Consider the following 17275-nt stretch of genomic DNA (forward strand, 5'->3'; position numbering starts at 1 on the left):
CTGCACAATATTGGCTCAACGGGCCGACCAATGTCATGCAGCACTCCTGATGTCAGGAGCCGATCTGTCAGGTTTATGAACAAAAGACGGCTCCGGGTGCTGTGTACACGAGAATTGGCTCTTTGGCCTGATTATTGCACAGTGTATTCCTAGCATAAACTCCAATGGGGCAGGCACTAATGTGAATGATAAATATTCTTTGTACAACGCTGCATAAGTTGGAGGAGCTATATAAATAACAATACTAATAAAATGTAGTTCCCTAACTGTTGTACTACAGTATATTTATAATGATAGAACTTACCACAATTAGGTGGCTGCATACTGGTCAAAGTTATAATCTTATTATCCTCATTGAGGCAAAAAATGTTCTGCTTGTCCATATTTAGGAAATTTGTTTGTTGAAACACCTTGATCCACATTATATCACATGAACACTGGAAAGGATTGTCACCTAGAATTCTGGAAGTACAATGAAAAAGTTTGCTTCAACATTCTCAGAAATATAAACAAATCCAGAATACATGATCATATATTATCTGATTAATCAATCTGTGCACAACTTCACATACATTCAGAAAAACAGCTGCTTCTCATGCATTGTATTTAAAAAAAATGTTCATCGGTACAGTACTTGGATTTGCAGATCACCCACACTGGTTTTATTACAGTACTGTACAATATTTATTGTACAGTGTATATATATATATATATATATAATTATATATACAAGCAAAGTGCAAAGTCACTGAACGTGACAAACACACAGCGTCACTCCAGGATTTTGAAAAGGATTTTTACTGCAAAAACAACGTTTCAAGTCCTCCTGACCCCGTCGTCAGGTATACAAAACATGGCCCCACTTAATTGTAAATGCAGATGAGAATGTACCAGTGCTGGGATCCAGTATGGTATCCCAGCGCTGGAACAGCGGCGGCTATGTGTAGAGATGTGTCCCGCAGGGGACACATCTCGATCGGGGTAGCGGAGGCGCTGGCATTTAGCCGGGACAAATTACACGGGTCCTGGCTGCACTAGAAGCACCACCACCACGCACTGGGCGGCTGCCAGCCAACGAGGACGCTCGCGGCCGCCAGCCAATGAGGAGGCTCGCGGCCGCCAGCCAATCAGGAGGCTCGCGGCTGCCACCCAATGAGGAGGCTCGCGGCCGCCATCCAATCAGGAGGCTCGCGGCCCCCAACCAGTCAGAAGACTGGCGGCCGCCAGCCAATCAGGAGGCTTGCAGCCGCCAGCCAATGAGGAGGCTCGCGGCCGCCAGCCAATCACAAGGCTCGCGACCGCCAGCCAATCAGAAGGCTCGCAGCCGCCAGCCAATGAAAAGCTGCCAAATGGCAGCTTCTCATTGGCACGCATCGGCGCCAGATAACTGCAATGAGGAACAGAGGCTCCCGGTGGCTCCTTTCCAGCAGTGCAGGTCAGAGGGAATTAGAGAGAGGGGAGGGTGTGAGAGGGGCAGACAGAGGGAGGCAGGCAGTTAGTATTGTAGGGGGTGAAAGAGAGGGAATCAGTAAGTGAGAAGGACAGGGTGTGAGAGAGGGGAGCAGGCAGGGAGAAGTGTGTGTGTAAGGGGGGGAGTGAGACGTACAATGGGGTGTAATGGAAGCAGGGCCCAAAAGGGGGGGATTTAATCTCCATACCCCCACCTCTAAATTCCCACTTTGAGCACTGTATATATATATATATATATATATATAATATATATATATATTATATATATATATATATATATATACAGTCAGGTGCATAAATATTGGGACATTGACAGAATTTTCATATTTTTGCCTCTATTCACCACCACAATGGCTTTGAAATGAAACAAGCAAGATGTGATTTAACTGCAAACTTTCAGATTTAATTTGAGGGTAATTACATCCAAATCAGGTGAATGGTGTAGGAATTACAATGGTTTCTATATTTGCCTCCCACTTTTTAAGGGGCCAAAAGTAATGGGACTATCAACTCAAAAACTATTTAATGGACAGGTATGGGCTATTCCCTCGTTATTTCATTATCAATTAAGCAGGTGAAAGGTCTGGAGTTTATTCTAGGTGTGACATTTGCATTTGGAATCAGTTGCTGTCGACTCTCAATATGAGATCCAAAGAGCTGTCACTATCAGAGAAGCAAGCCATCATTAGGCTGAAAAATCAAAACAAACCCATCAGAGAGGTAGCAAAAATATTAGGTGTGGCCAAATCAAATCAACTGTTTGGAACATTCTTAAAAAGAAAGAACGCACCGGAGAGCTCAGCAACACCAAAAGACCCGGAAGACCACGGAAAACAACTGTGGTGGATGACAGAAGAATTATTTCCCGGGTGAAGAAAAACCCCTTCACAACAGTTGGCCAAATCAAGAACACTCTCCAGGAGGTAGGTGTATATGTGTCAAAGTCAACAATCAAGAGAAGACTTCACAAGAGTGAATATAAAGGGTTCACCACAAGATGTAAACTATTGGTGAGCCACAAAAACAGGAAGACCAGATTCGAGTTTGTCAAACAACATCTAAAAAAGCCATTACAGTGCTGGAACAACATCCTAAGGACAGATGAGACAAAGATCAACTTGTACCAGAGTGATGGGAAGAGAAGAGTATGGAGAAGGAAAGGAACTGCTCATGATCCAAAACATACCACCTCATCAGTGAAGCATGGTGGTTGTAGTGTCATGGCGTGGGCATGTATGGCTGCCAATGGAACTGGTTCCCTTGTATTTATTGATGTGACTGCTGACAAAAGCAGCAGAATGAATTCTGAAGTGTTTCGGGCAATATTGTATGCTCATATTCAGTCAAATGCTTCAGAACTCATTGGACGGCGCTTCACAGTGCAGATGGACAATGACCCGAAGCATACTGGAAAAGCAAACAAAGAGTTTTTTAAGGCTAAAAAGTGGAATGTTATGCAATGGCCAAGTCAATCCCCTGACCTGAATCCGATTGAGCATGCATTTCACTTGATGAAGACAAAACTGAAGGGAATATGCCCCAAGAACAAGCAGGACCTGAAGACATTTGCAGTAGAGGCCTGGCAGAGCATCACCAGGGATGAAACCCAGCGTCTGGTGATGTCTATGCATTCCAGACTTCAGGCTGTAATTGCCTGCAAAGGATTTGCAACAAAGTATTAAAAAGTGAAAGTTAGATTTAGGATTGTTTAGTTTGTCCCATTACTTTTGGCCCCTTAAAAAGTGGGAGGCACATATAGAAACCGTTGTAATTCCTTGTTTGTTTCATTTCAAAGCCATTGTGGTGGTGAATAGAGACCAAAATATGAAAATTCTGTCAATGTCCCAATATTTATGCACCTGACTGTATATAGATATAGATATATAGATATAGATATATATATATATCTATATATATAGATATATATATTAACCAGACGGGGTCTGGCACTCCCTGCAATAAATCAACTTGACCGAGTGCCCGCTCATATGATGCATGCAATCTTCCAAATTAGTGGCACTCCTGGTACACACAACGGCTGACAAGCGGCGGGTAGGTCAACGTTTCAAAGCCTTTATTTTGGCTTTTTCATCAGGACTACCTGATGAAAAAGCCAAAATAAAGGCTTTAAAACGTTGACCTACCCGCCGCCTGTCAGCCGTTGTGTGTACCAGGAGTGCTGCTAATCTGGAAGATTGTGCATGTATATATATATATATATATATATATATATATATATAAAATCATGACACCGGCACTCACCTATAAAGAATTATCAAGAATTGGTGCCAGAAGAAAAGGAGCATTATAGCCTAAATAAGCAACAGCACTCAAGGATGTTGCAATAAACAGATATATATTTGCTAGATAGATAGATAGATAGATAGATAGATAGATAGATAGATAGATAGATAGATACTGTAGATAGATACATAGATCGAAAGAGGCATTTTGCGCCTTAGCTCTAATTTCAGTAGATATATACGCTAAAATCAGTTTAGCAGATGAACAATCAGCACTGTTGTTGCAGTAGATATACTGTACATTCGGTCATCGGGCTGGACCAATTTGCAATAAGTAGCACCTATCCTTGTGTATCAACACCTATTTCCATATAGATTGTAAGCTTACGAGCAGGGCCCTCTTATCTTTATATCTGTCTCCTACAATCCAGCTTTGTTCTATTAATGTTGTTTCAAATTGTAAAGAGCAACGGAATATGCTGCGCTATATAAGAAACTGTTAATAAATAATAATAATAATAGTAATTTAGGAGCTATACAATCAGTACTGGAACTGAGAAACACTGGGCCTGATTCAGACCCGCTCGCGAGCGCTGAGCGCTCGCAAGCGGGTCGATGTTGCCCAAGTGCGCATGCGCACGACGGTGGCGGCTCCATCGTGCGCATGCGCGAGACCCGAATAACAACGGCCAAACCGTCGTTAAGGGTCTCGCACCAAAGGGGGCGTGCTGTCGATGATGATTGACAGCACGCCCCCTTTGGTGGGCGTGCTGGGGGCGTGGCTGCTCAGATGGAGGCGTTCCCATGGGAACGCCTACCGTCTGGGGCCGGCCCCACTGACATCACTAGTGATGTCAGTGGGAGTGCTTTTGGCTCTTATAGAGCCAAAAGCACTCCAGGGCTTGCGGCAGCGAGACCCTACCGCAAGGGTCTTGTTGCAAGCCCGATGGTCGCGATGGTCTTGACCATCGCGACCATCATTTTGGCCGCTCGCTATAGCTGTGGGTGGTCACCCACGGCTATGCGAGTGCTCCAAAAAGTAGAAGGGACGGCCCTGATTCAGAGCGAGCACTCTGTCAGAGCGTCCGGCTCTGAATCAGGGCCACTGTTCCATTTGCTATTTTAATGGCAAGTTTGTTGTCAAGAAAATGTTTTTTAAAATTCAGACAATGAAAAGCTTAACAGAGAATGGAACATTAACCTTTTTTATTGAGTAGCTTAATTTAGTGGAATAGTTAACATGGCAGAGTCCTGATAAGTGATGATTAATCTATATATGGGTTACTCTTAATTCTTCATGTTGTGATGACCTTGCAATTTACGTTCCATTTAATCTTCTCCTCAGTACTTTAAAGATTATTTAACCATGTTCCCTAGCTGTACAATTTCACAAAGATGTATTTAAGAGGATCCTTAAATACAGTTTATAATTCTCAAGTGAATCATATTAACATTCCTCTACATAACATAATCCAGCCATACAAACGATTATGCCAAATAACTAGGAATAACAACACAAACACACAGACTTTCCGGCCTGATTCTGAGTTGCACGCAGATGCCCACTTGTAGTATATTGTGCCTGTGGAAATCTGTCTCAGTACGTCATTAGATGCTATATCGCAACTTGCTCCAGCCCTACAGCAGCCCGACGGCAGTTTCTCCATCTGAGTATGGTGTACTGTGTGAGCAGTCGTGGTGCTGCTTAGCCACACCCCTGTTACCGAACAGACATGCCCACTACAGAACACACTCCCGGCATACAAATTTATTCTGCATCTCTCTGTGGTAACAATGCCTCAGAGACATGTGCAGCACATCAGCAACTGCGCTCATATCGGCATAGCTGCAACTCTGAATCTGGCCAGGGTCGGCTCTACCATTAGGCAGCTGCCTAGGGCACTGGGATCTGGGGGGCACCCCTGAGTCTTTCTTTCACAAATTTAAGGATGTCTCTGACAGGCGGCGGCTGCGGAACTTCTAAGACTCCACCTCCACACTATCACCCGTGGCCAGGGGCGTATCTATAATGGGTGCTGGGTGTGCGGGGCTACACCGCACACCCTGCACCCATAGGAATACTTACCTCTCCGGAGTCCCACGTCAGCGCGGGGGTCCGGCACTGTAAAAACGACTGGAAATTGGCCACAACACCATTTTCCCGTTGTTTGCGCATGCGCAGTACAGGGAAAATGCATGCCGCGGCCATTTTCCCGGTGACCTGCGCATACTGTATAGACTCTGGGGGCACTCTAGTGCCCAGAGTCTATAACTCCAGCGCTGGCCGCGCACAGCTCAGTGCGTTGCTGGCCACCGGACAGAGAGGAGGGGGCATGTGTTGGAGACTGCACACGGGTCCCCTCCTCTCTAGAAACGCCCCTGCCCGCGGCTATAAGGTGTGTGTGAAGGGGGGGAGTGGTAGTAAGCTGAAGTTCTGCCTAGGGTGCCATTAAACCTTGCACCGTCCCTGATTCCAGCCCTTCATGTCACTTGTAATTGATAAGGCTATAATGGACCATAGAGAAGATGTTTTACATCTTCCCTTACATGATTATGTAAGGGAAATTCATATATAATAAGGATCATTATTTTATATACCATATATATTCATTTTATTTATTATTTATTTATTTATTATCAGGAGGGTGCGGGGGTGCGGCCAGCTCCTGGGTGTCACCCGCCGAGGGGTGACACCGAGGTGCAGACTGATGCTCCCCCACAGTGACAGGAGCCGGGTGCTGCACTGTAGTATTAAGCAACCCCTCCCAGTAATATTAAAAAATGGGATGAGAGGGATCGGACCGCAAGGCCACGCCCTGTCCTGCGAGGCCACGCCCCTTCACACAAGATCACGCCCCCTATTCGGGGCGCACGCTGCTGCGCCGCGCTCACAACATCCCTCCCTGCACCGGGTGATACCGCGGGGAGGGATGCCACTGTTACCAATTATTTATATAGAACACACATATTCTGCAGCGCTTTACAGAGACTAGACAGAGATTTTAGACACATGCTTGTGCCTTTATATGTTTTATTTACAGTAAGAATATTCACTAGCTTATTTTCAAATATGCCGGATAACATTGATCTTCTTTTATTGCTTATTAAAGCACTAGAAAATCAGATATCATTACAGTTCATCATTAAAATGTTGCTGGAGCAGGACTTACTTTATTGTGCCAGAATAGACCATGTAATTGCTCCTTACAGCTTACAGCGGGAAACTAATTTTGTTCAGGGCCCCAAAGCAGCTGCAGTGTCACAGCCTAAGTAAATTATTTAATACAATCAGATTTTCCATTTGCCTTGTATTTTAGGACCATCGGTCACTGTACTGCATTCTGCTGCAAATCACTAAACTCCAGTGTAGCCCTAGCATTGGAAATCTGATGCTCCATACAACCCTGCACAGTCATACTCCAAGCAAGTTTATTATTTCGAGGGATCTCAGCTTAAAGGCAACAACAGTGTATAGTTACTCTAGATAAGGAGGTTTTTAATAAAGTAGAAAAAGCAGAATTCTTCTGTGACATTTTACTATTATGTGTTAAAGTAGGAAAGAAACATTGTAAATAAAATACCACTATATTGGCATCCTGGGCCCTTACAGGTACTTACACTTTGTATATTATACTTTTCATATACCTGTATTTCATTATTTTTGTGCTATGCTAGTTACCGTAAATGTGAAACAATTGAAATAATCTTATTTAAAGAAAATATTGATATCATGGTTGCAATATTGTTAACATAATATAAGCAGATGCATCCCATACCTAGCATCCTGTACCCAACTTTAGAGGGGATGCAGTCATAATACCGTCCGCGGGGATTCTGGCACTCAGAATGCTGGCGCCGGAATCTCGACACCTGTAAATCCTAGTGCCGGCATCCCAACTGCCTGCATTCTGAAAGTAAGTAGCAGGGTTAAGGGGAGGGTTAGGGGTTAGGGTTAGGCACTAAGGGGGGAGAGTTAGGTTTAGGGTGTGGGGAGGGGAAGGTTAGGTTTAGGCACTAGGGGGGAGGTTAGGTTTAGGCAATGGGGAGGGAGGGTTAGGGAGAGGGAGAGGGTTAGGATACTGACCAACAGGTGTTGGTATCCTAACCCTGTCTGGATGGCGTCATTGGGATTCTGACAGCTGGGACCCTGAACACCGTCATCCCAATATCATAATAACCGTCATCATAATACTGACCATGGGATTCCGCCTCTCAGAATGCCGGCGCCAGAATCCCGACACCTGTCAAAATCCTGGCACCGGCATCCAAACGTTGGCACCTCGAAGATAAGTAGTGGGGTTAGGGGGGGGGTTAGGGTTAGGCACTAGGGGTAGGGATAGGATTAGGCACTGAGGGGGAGGATTACGTTTAGGACACTGGGAGGGGAGGTTAGGTCTAGGCACTAGGGGGGAAGTTAGGTTTAGGCACCAGGGAGAGAAGGTTAGGGGTAGGGAAAGGGGGAGGGTTTGGATACCGACCGACAGGTGTCGGGGTCCTAACCTTGTTGGGATGCCGGCATTGGGATTCTGACCACCGGGATCCCGATCGCCAGCATCCTGTACCCAACTTTAGAGGGAATGCAGTCATAATACCATCCGCAGGGATTCCGGCACTCAGAATGCTGTCGCTGGAATCCCGACACCTGCAAAACCCGGCACCGGCATCCCAAAGGTAAGTAGCGGGGTTAGGGTAAGAGGTAGGGTTAGAGGTTAGGGTTAGGCACTAGGGGGGGTTAGGGTTAGGCACTAAGGGGGGGAGAGTTATGTTTAGGGTGCAGGGAGAGGAGGACAGTTTTAGGCACTAGGGGGACAGTTTAAGTTTAGGCACCGAGGAGGGAGGGTTAGGGGTAGGGAGAGGGGGAGGGTTAGAATACTGACTAACAAGTGTAGGTATCCTAACCCTGTCTGGATGCCGGTATCGGGATTCTGACCTCCATCCAACCCATATAGAGCATCACACTGGATACCAGAGAAGGGAAAGAGCTCTGTGGGTGCTTGATTTACCAATTTATTATGATTTGTTTAAATCAAAATTTAGATTAGTGTATCTTGTGTGGCAAACAAAAATGTACATCACAGAGCAGGACAGAGATGATAAACAATAATAAAAGATACTGACATGTATAAGCATGTTCTTGGCTTGAAAACATGCAAAATTGGGAACTAAAAATACATAAAATAAAATAATCGAATAATAAACATTTCTTACAAATGAGTTAAGGACAGGTGACGAAATAGTTTTCTGCTGAAGGATGTCAGCTTGTTTCTGGAAAGGTCTCTGAAAGCAAAACCAAATATTGTCATGTGTTTAGTGCATATTCTTAGGTTCAAAAATAATAATACTATTACCAAAGCAAACAATATATTGGATTATGTGCAAACGTTTCACTTTTATAAATGAAAATGGATGTCATTGCCCATAAAATTCTTCAACTATATTTCAATGTCACTTGTCTAATGAATAGTAATTTGTTTATGTAGCAGTAAGTTTAAAAAGAAAATAACTATTTTAATTAATATGTTTATATCCCTCAATGCAGCATGTAAGTGGTGGAGGGCTTCCTTTTTACACTACAAGGAGTATATTTGCTAAAGTGTGGGTTTTTAGAAGTGGATATGTTGCTCATAGCAACCAATCAGATTCTAGCTATTATCTTTTAGAAGGTGCTAGATAAATAAGTAGAATCTGATTGGTTGCTATGGGCAACATCTCCACTTCTAAAAACCCGCACTTTAGTAAATACCCCCAAGAATGCTGCTGAATCATACTTGTCTGCTCTCCCGGAACCTGTGGGATGCTCTAGATTGTTCGAGTAACCCCCTGCACCCCCGGAAGAATCTTCTACCGGAGAGGAAAATAACTAAGTAGGTATGTGCTGAATTGTTCTCCTTATTAGCCAGACATTAACAAATAAAAGACAACATGAAAAAAAATAAGACTTAAAATTTATCAAAAGAATAAGCATTATTTAAATAAAATCATTCTTGGCCATACACAATATAACATGTTAACTTTAGCAGTTGTAGATAATAAAATAAGTATAATACACTTGCATATTAACATTATCTGTCATACTTTTTATGTACTATTTTATGCACACAGGGCTGTAGACAGCTGGCCCGGCCCCATTACTATTGGAATGAGGGCGTGGCCTAATCATGGAAGGTGTGGTCACGCCCCCTTAGACAGAAAACCACTATTTTCAGTGCACACTGGTGAGGGGGGCGCTGTGAGCCCCTCAGTCCGGCACAAATCCAGGAGCAGTCTCCTCTCCTCTGCCTGTGGGGGGAGCGATTATGCTGATCGCGCCCCCCACAAGCAGAGGAGAGGAGAATGCTGCTGCTTAGCGACAGCAGCAGTCTCCATGGTTTCCCACTGCAGCCCAGCACACAGCAGCGTGTGCTAGGCTGCTGACAGATAAGATGAAGGGGGGCAGCGGCGGACCCAGGCCCCTCCAACAAGCCCGGGTAATTATGTACTGTTACAGTGTATAGACACATACATTTATGTACTATTTTATGTACATATGCATACATCCATCTAGTAATTTAAGTACTCACTTAAGGGGAGATTTATCAAATCTTGGAGAGAGATAAAGTGGATAAGTTGCCCATAGCAACCAAACAGCTCCTAAATGTCATTTATCTAGCACAGCTTGTAAAATGACAGTTAGACAGATAAAAGCTGATAGGTTGCTACTTTGGGGTCTATTCATAAAGACAGTGAACTGTGTCACGGTAAATTTCAAGACAGATCTCATCATATCGATGCTATATATCTTGAAGTTAGATGCAGATGGGTGTCCCACGAAATCCGGACTTCGTGGGACACCCATCTTGCAGCCTCCTCAGCGAAGCAGCTTATCAGTGGTACGCATCTCTGTCTGGTCCCTGGATATTGTGCATGTGCCGGTGAAGTATAGGGTGAGCAGGCCATGGGAGAAAAGGGGTAGCAGGGGCAGGAGGTCAGCAGTGACCCAGCACATGCATATGCCAGGTCACTTCCCTTATATGCTACAGGGAGGCAGAGTGAATCGGCTGTGGAGAGGGGGTAGTCAGACTCTCCGATGGGCGGCATCAGACAGGATGGTACGGAGAGACAATCTGGTGCCTCAGGAGGGTTTGTACTAGTACATCCTGCCCCCAGCCACCTAGACCACTGCAGCTTCCCCACATGACAGCTGGGAGACAGCAAGCCTGAACTCTTTACTGTATGTACACACTAATACCTTTATGTACTATGTAGACACTCATACTCTTAAGTACTATTTTAAGTACAAATTATTTACTTTTATGGGCAGTACTATTTTATGTACACATACATTCATGTACTATTTTTGTAGACACTCATATTGTACCTTTATATATTATTTTTGTACACACATATCTTTATGTACTATTTATGTACACACAGACATTTATGTACTATTTTTTGTACATATTCATGATTTTTATGTACCTATTTATACTTTTATATCCTATTTGATACACATAATCATACTTTTATATTCTATTTTATGTACATATTCATACTTTTATGTATTATATAATATTATGTACATACTCATATTTTTATTAGTATCGACTGTTATGAAATATTTTTTTAAGAAGCAGGAGCAAACCATGTGTCTAGGACTGATGATTATCACAATACATAGGTACCATGTTTCTATAACAGAGGGATTTTTAAATAGATTGAGAAATATGACAACAGGACTAGCAGCCAAAAATAATTGAAACTTTCCCTAACTTATATAATCGTAAAAATGGAATTTAACATCAAACTAATAATGATAATAAAGGATAATTACAACATACTTTATTAGATTTTCAGTGTAATTTAAACTTAAAGTATATAGTTTTGTAATAGATAAATAGCTGTGTTTAGATGATTCAGAGGTAGTATGGACATGTTCAGTGAAAGCATGCAGATCATCTGCTGTATTGTACAGCAACTTTTTCTCAAGTTAAAAATTGATTACTTACATGTAAGAAAGTTTTGGATTCCTGCGGAATGCCTGGCGAGACAGAAACTTCAATGACGAATCCACCACGGTTCTAAAATGAAATTTTTAAGTGTTTACTAAAGTCCACAAAAACACAATGTACTGCCAAGATTGATATCCTGAGACTAGAAAGGGATCTTAGACCTCATGGACAAAACGTATTATGCTTTATTTACCAAATGAAGATGCTCATATGTAAAAGTGTATATGTATGCACAAGATGAGAAAAGTAGGTTGTGCTACATCAAAATGCCAGGTTTATAAAGTATTATTTACGTCATTTCTCAAGCCTTGCAAGTGCTCCTATACAGTGCCACATCATATTTAGTATACACAGCACTCAGGAATTGTAGCCAACTCTCTCTGACTCCCATTATGGTAGACCAGTGATGAATCACGTCGAACTGGTCCTGCCCGTCGGTGCTCAATGGCATAACACAACATTGAGTAGCAGGAAGCGGGGACCTCCCATGCCTCCCACCTGAAACATGCCCTCTGGGATCTCCCAGTGGGCACGCATTTAATGATGGCAAGTATGATTTAAATGGCTGACATTTTTATTACTTTTATTCATAAAAGACAATTTCCAGGGATCAAATAGTTATGATAAATGCCAGTCAAATACTAATCCAATATCACTGTCTGAAACTGGAGAACACATATGTCCTTCCTCCACAAAACTAACTTCAGGCCCTTATTAAACAGCAATGAAAACACAGCTGAAAATATAGAAGAGGCTCAGCCTGCAAAATCCTAATGTTGATAAAATAAGAGTAGATACAGTACTTACAGGTTTCTGAGTCCAGTGTAAATTTTAGCATCATTCTCATTAATTGAGGCAAAATTCCGTTGATGTGCAATGTAACTAAAAAAGAAACAAAAATAAACAACAAATGATTATTATACTGAATCCGTGTTAAGCCCTATAAGATAATAACATAGCTATTACTCCAATAAAACAGTAGCAGCAGTAGGAATAGAGAAAGTCACAGGTAATGTAAGATAATTATATTACAGTGGTGAATGTGATACTGAGATTCACGATAGTTCCATTGTTTTTTTTTTTATTATACCACATAATTTATTTATATGTTTATTTAAAAAAAACTAATATAATCATTGCTGTCTCCAAAATATTCCTTCTATGATTATTTAGCTAGCCAATACATCACAATACGATTTTTTAAAACTGTTTTTAATTGATCTTATATTCCAGATATTACAGCCTTTAAACAATTTTAAGTGTTGTGACATTTAGACTAAGTGAAACAAACTTTCCAAATATTTTTTGAATTACTCCCATGGCTGTGAATCGTCAATATTAATAAGCTATGACCTTTATAACATTTGGCACATTATTATCATCAATGCTTTAGTTTATTACACCCTCATGTTTCTATGCAATACTTGTTGATTTTCTTTATTTATAATCAATTGAGGTGTTGTAAGCAAAACAATTGTGCAAATCCTACAACTAACCAACCGACAAACAAGCTGAGAATAAAAGCAATACACTGCACTTGGAAAACTGACATACATATAAAAGATGTATTGTAGAATCACAACAGATGGAAACAGGAGGGCACAGGCATAGCCAATAACCCTCGCTGAGTTTATGAGCAGAATGCAAAATGTTCCTCACTGCAAAGCATAAAATCCCATTATGTTACTTTTATGTGTAAGACATGGTAATGTAGTTATAATCTACAATATCTCTTTGAGAAGCTGTACATCTTATATTTTGCGGTTTTTATGGCAAAACTGAAATGTATTTAACTATATTTGCATATAATTGACATGTCAGACTTACGTAGTATGCAGGTTTATACTGATACTTTAAAATTAATTTAATATAGCATGAAAAAGGTAACCGACGATGTATTGCATTGTTCATTTCCTGTAGACTTAGGGGCATATTTATCATTAAATATTTGTGGCATATTCCCCATAAACCACCGTTTTCATGGGATACCCACAAATATTTAGCATTACTCCAATGTATGAAGTAGGGATCGCAGCCGATATCTCCAATAACTGCTGTGGTCCCTCCATTTCTGACAGCAGCCCCAGCCCCGATGCTGTCGGATTTACCAAGCTCCGGAATGCAAAGATGGTGTTGTGCTACTGAAGCTCCACTTCACAAAATTTTGCTCATCACTCTGAGCACATGTAAGCACATTGCAGAGACCCTGTCCTTGCGTGTGCTATTTAAAACATTAAAAAATCTGGTATCATCTCATGCAATTTTGGACACTAATATCGTTCCCCCATCTCGCATTGCAAATACGATTATTGATAAATGGATTCCTTAATAACTACTATTTGTTAATTTCAGTAGAACATATTATTATAAATGTGTAAGCTTCACACACATTATAATATAAAAGTATTCAAAGTAATAGCATTTGATACATTTGACATTGATACAGCTCCTCTTGTACTCTCTGTTCTCCCTCATTTGGCTTCGACTGGCCTGTAATTAATCTGTTTACAACATACTATTTTCCAAAACTATGACCTTGTTACCCCTACTGACTGACTGGCAAAACTCTGAATTTTACTTTCACAAAGTGGTTCTCTTTCTGGCATAGCTCTAACATTAGATCCTTAAATAATTTGACTTAAAATGAGTGATATCCCATCTTCTCAGACCTTCAGGCAACTCATAACCTCTTACTTCAGAAATCCACCAATAGGCACTTTCTATCACTATCCACATTTCTGTCATTACGCTCTCCCCATTTGAAGGTCACTGTATGTGCAACCACTCCTCCAGGGACCTAATTTCATCACTGTACAAATCTTTGCTTCTTTCCCATGTGGATTCTAATGATCCATCTGATGAGACCTTTATGTATGATCTAGATGACTTGTATGACGTATGAACTGGTGCAGCAAAATTTTCCACCAATATTTCAAATACAGAAAATGTCTACAATTTCCTGTACCACTGATACCATAGCCCAGAAACATTACACAAAATGCTCCCTAATGTTTCTGTGTTTTGTTGGTGTGGATTTAATCAAATCAGGTTCCATCATCCATATCTGGTGGGATATTGGGGCAGTATAGTGACATTGTGGCAGGCATTTTCAACACACAGTTCTGTGTGCTATTTGTGTGCTCTGCCCGTGTTTGTGTAGTTTTTATCTGGGTGCTCGTTTCCTCCCATACTCCAAAGACATACTCTTTTCATCATGCATGATCTTCACAAACCCATTAGACATGGCCTTAGTGTAGCTATCTACTTAATTTTCTCCTCATGGAAGAGCGCAAACCTTTCAATGCTATCTACTGTTACTAAATATATCTGGCTCACATATGATATGGAGTTAATGACCAATATACTGAGGATTTCCTCAAAACCTGGTTAGCATTGATGCAATTCAATAACCTTCCTGAACAATTTTAAAACACTTCAACTTTTATGAGCATATCAAGGTTTCAACCCCTCTTGACATTTGTTCACAGCAGACCTATCTGGAAGGATTGCTCCTCATTCTCTTCCATTATCGACACTATTCCCACCCCAGCCTTGTATGTCAACATTGGTTTTACCATTGTGATGCTGCCTATAAACAGCTTTAAAAAAAAGTAACTAATTTAAATTACACAAATATTAAAGAATTTTCATTAAAGTTAAAGGTATTAGATAAATATTAATGTAGTATGGTATAAACTTAATTACCAGACTAAATAAAAAAACACTTCAATTGTAGTACATTTAAATTGTGTTTCATAGTGATGCCACCTGGGTACAGACAAAACTCAGCACTTTTTCTTTTTTATGCGTAAGGGTGTACATGTGGGACGAGATAGTCTTCATAGCTTGCCCTAATCAAGTTACAGTAAGCCCTGTACAGCTTCAGTAAGAATGATACACATAGGAAATATGTGTTTTGAATAGGGATATCAAAACCAGGCAGGATACCAAAGGTGAGTACTAGGGACAACAACTCAGCTATTATGTGCCTGTCTATATTCTGAAAAACAGATGACATCTCAGTTCGACTGTATGAAATTTACAATTAGTCATTTACAATTACCTATGTTTCACATTATATGCCAACAATGGCTCAAATAAGTCCAAGACCTGTGACTAGATAAATATGCTGACTTTATTTCCATTATTAAGGCATGGAATGTAAAGGACCCCCTGGCTTCACTAAGAACTGCCACAAAGTGGTATGGGCTTCGATCTCAGGATCCCACATGTTGTGGCCCTGTGTATGTGTATTAGGGAGTAATATAATTTAGGCATGATACAGAATCTGAAGGCTAGAGAGTGGTCAACGTATCTAAGGTCATAGTCACTAGCAGAAATTTAACACAATGAACAGGCCGGGATGAGGATCACAGTCAAAATTGAAAAACAATATATAGCACTGGCAGAAGTCTGGAGCAGAGGCAAGAATCAGTCAGAGAAACAGGCAAGGTATTGGAACACAGGCATAGTATAAATTAAATACTATAACATGTGGTAAACAAACTCATTCTTGTTTGGCAAATTACTCCATCAAGCGTCCAACAGACCAATATTTCCATGTTGTACTCCTATTGGCTACAAAACATTTTCCTTGCCCTACACATTTCAAAGTAGAAAGATACAGTAAGTTGAGATGAATGTTAGTGTTGATCACCCTGTTTTCCTATGCAGCACTGATCTCCCCTGGCTTGCCTTATACCTATCTGACTGCTGCTCCACTCCTCTTCTTCTATACAGCTCCCTGAAGACCCTCTGCTCATTTCTTTTTACACAACCTCTCTTGGTCATCTTATCCTCTACTTTGGCCTCCATTGCCACCTCTATGAAGATGACACTGTAATCTACCCATCCTTCCCTGAAATCCTGAGTATCCGAATTCCTCTCTGCCATCCCAAGACTATCTGAAACTTAATACGTAGAAATCTGAGCTCATTTTCTTTCTCCCTTTCAATGTCACTTTCCATCTATCCATCACATTCACAGCTGACATCTAGCGATCCTATTTCCCAAGCTCATTGTCTCAGTGTTATCATTGACCCCATACATGTAATTCCTGTCACAGTCCTGCTGTTTCCTTCTTCACACCATAGGCAAAATTCACTCTTTCCTTACTCAGGAAGAAGCCAAAACCTGGATCTATTCACTCATTGTCTTCCACTTGGACTATTGCAATCTCTTACTTGTGTGTATTCCTCTCTTGAATCCATCCTAAATGCAATGGAAATATTGGTCTGGTGAGGCTCATTGTATCTTCATCTACTGTAGCTCTCATCCACTGATTCTCTGTATAAATTCCTTTACTAGCTCTCCATTCCCTCTTAGAACTTACTTTAAGGAGTCAACTCAATTAGCCATTAATTACTCACGGCCACGAGTAAGTGCGGCTATATGCAGCACTTAGGTACCTCCAGATTTGCACATTTTTGCAAAACTGTGCAAGTCCAGCCCATGGGGAAAGGGAGGGGGAGTGTGTGCTGAGGTGCCGGTAATGGTGCGGAAACACTTCTGCAAGTACAACCATTGTCCTTTGCGGGTAATTGAATCGACCCCTAAGTTTCTTGCCCTTGTCTA

At 41.5% G+C, this 17275-nt stretch overlaps 1 protein-coding gene across 3 annotated transcripts in view; it reads right to left on the bottom strand.

The window, feature by feature from the left end:
- NTRK2 (neurotrophic receptor tyrosine kinase 2) overlaps nucleotides 1-17275 on the bottom strand; it is a 334844-nt gene that overhangs the window by 296509 nt on the left and 21060 nt on the right. For all 3 annotated transcript variants that reach the window (XM_088470100.1, XM_088470098.1, XM_088470099.1), the window contains exons 3-6: nucleotides 12509-12583; nucleotides 11699-11770; nucleotides 8922-8990; nucleotides 305-462 (exon numbers count right to left, since the gene is read on the bottom strand). In XM_088470100.1, coding sequence (XP_088326226.1) covers nucleotides 305-462; nucleotides 8922-8990; nucleotides 11699-11770; nucleotides 12509-12583 — 374 coding nt within the window. The remainder of the gene's footprint in view (nucleotides 1-304; nucleotides 463-8921; nucleotides 8991-11698; nucleotides 11771-12508; nucleotides 12584-17275) is intronic.

This window comes from Taudactylus pleione, unplaced genomic scaffold (assembly GCF_031769625.1).
Source record: "Taudactylus pleione unplaced genomic scaffold, aTauple2 ptg000095l, whole genome shotgun sequence".
Taxonomy (NCBI): domain Eukaryota; kingdom Metazoa; phylum Chordata; class Amphibia; order Anura; family Myobatrachidae; genus Taudactylus; species Taudactylus pleione.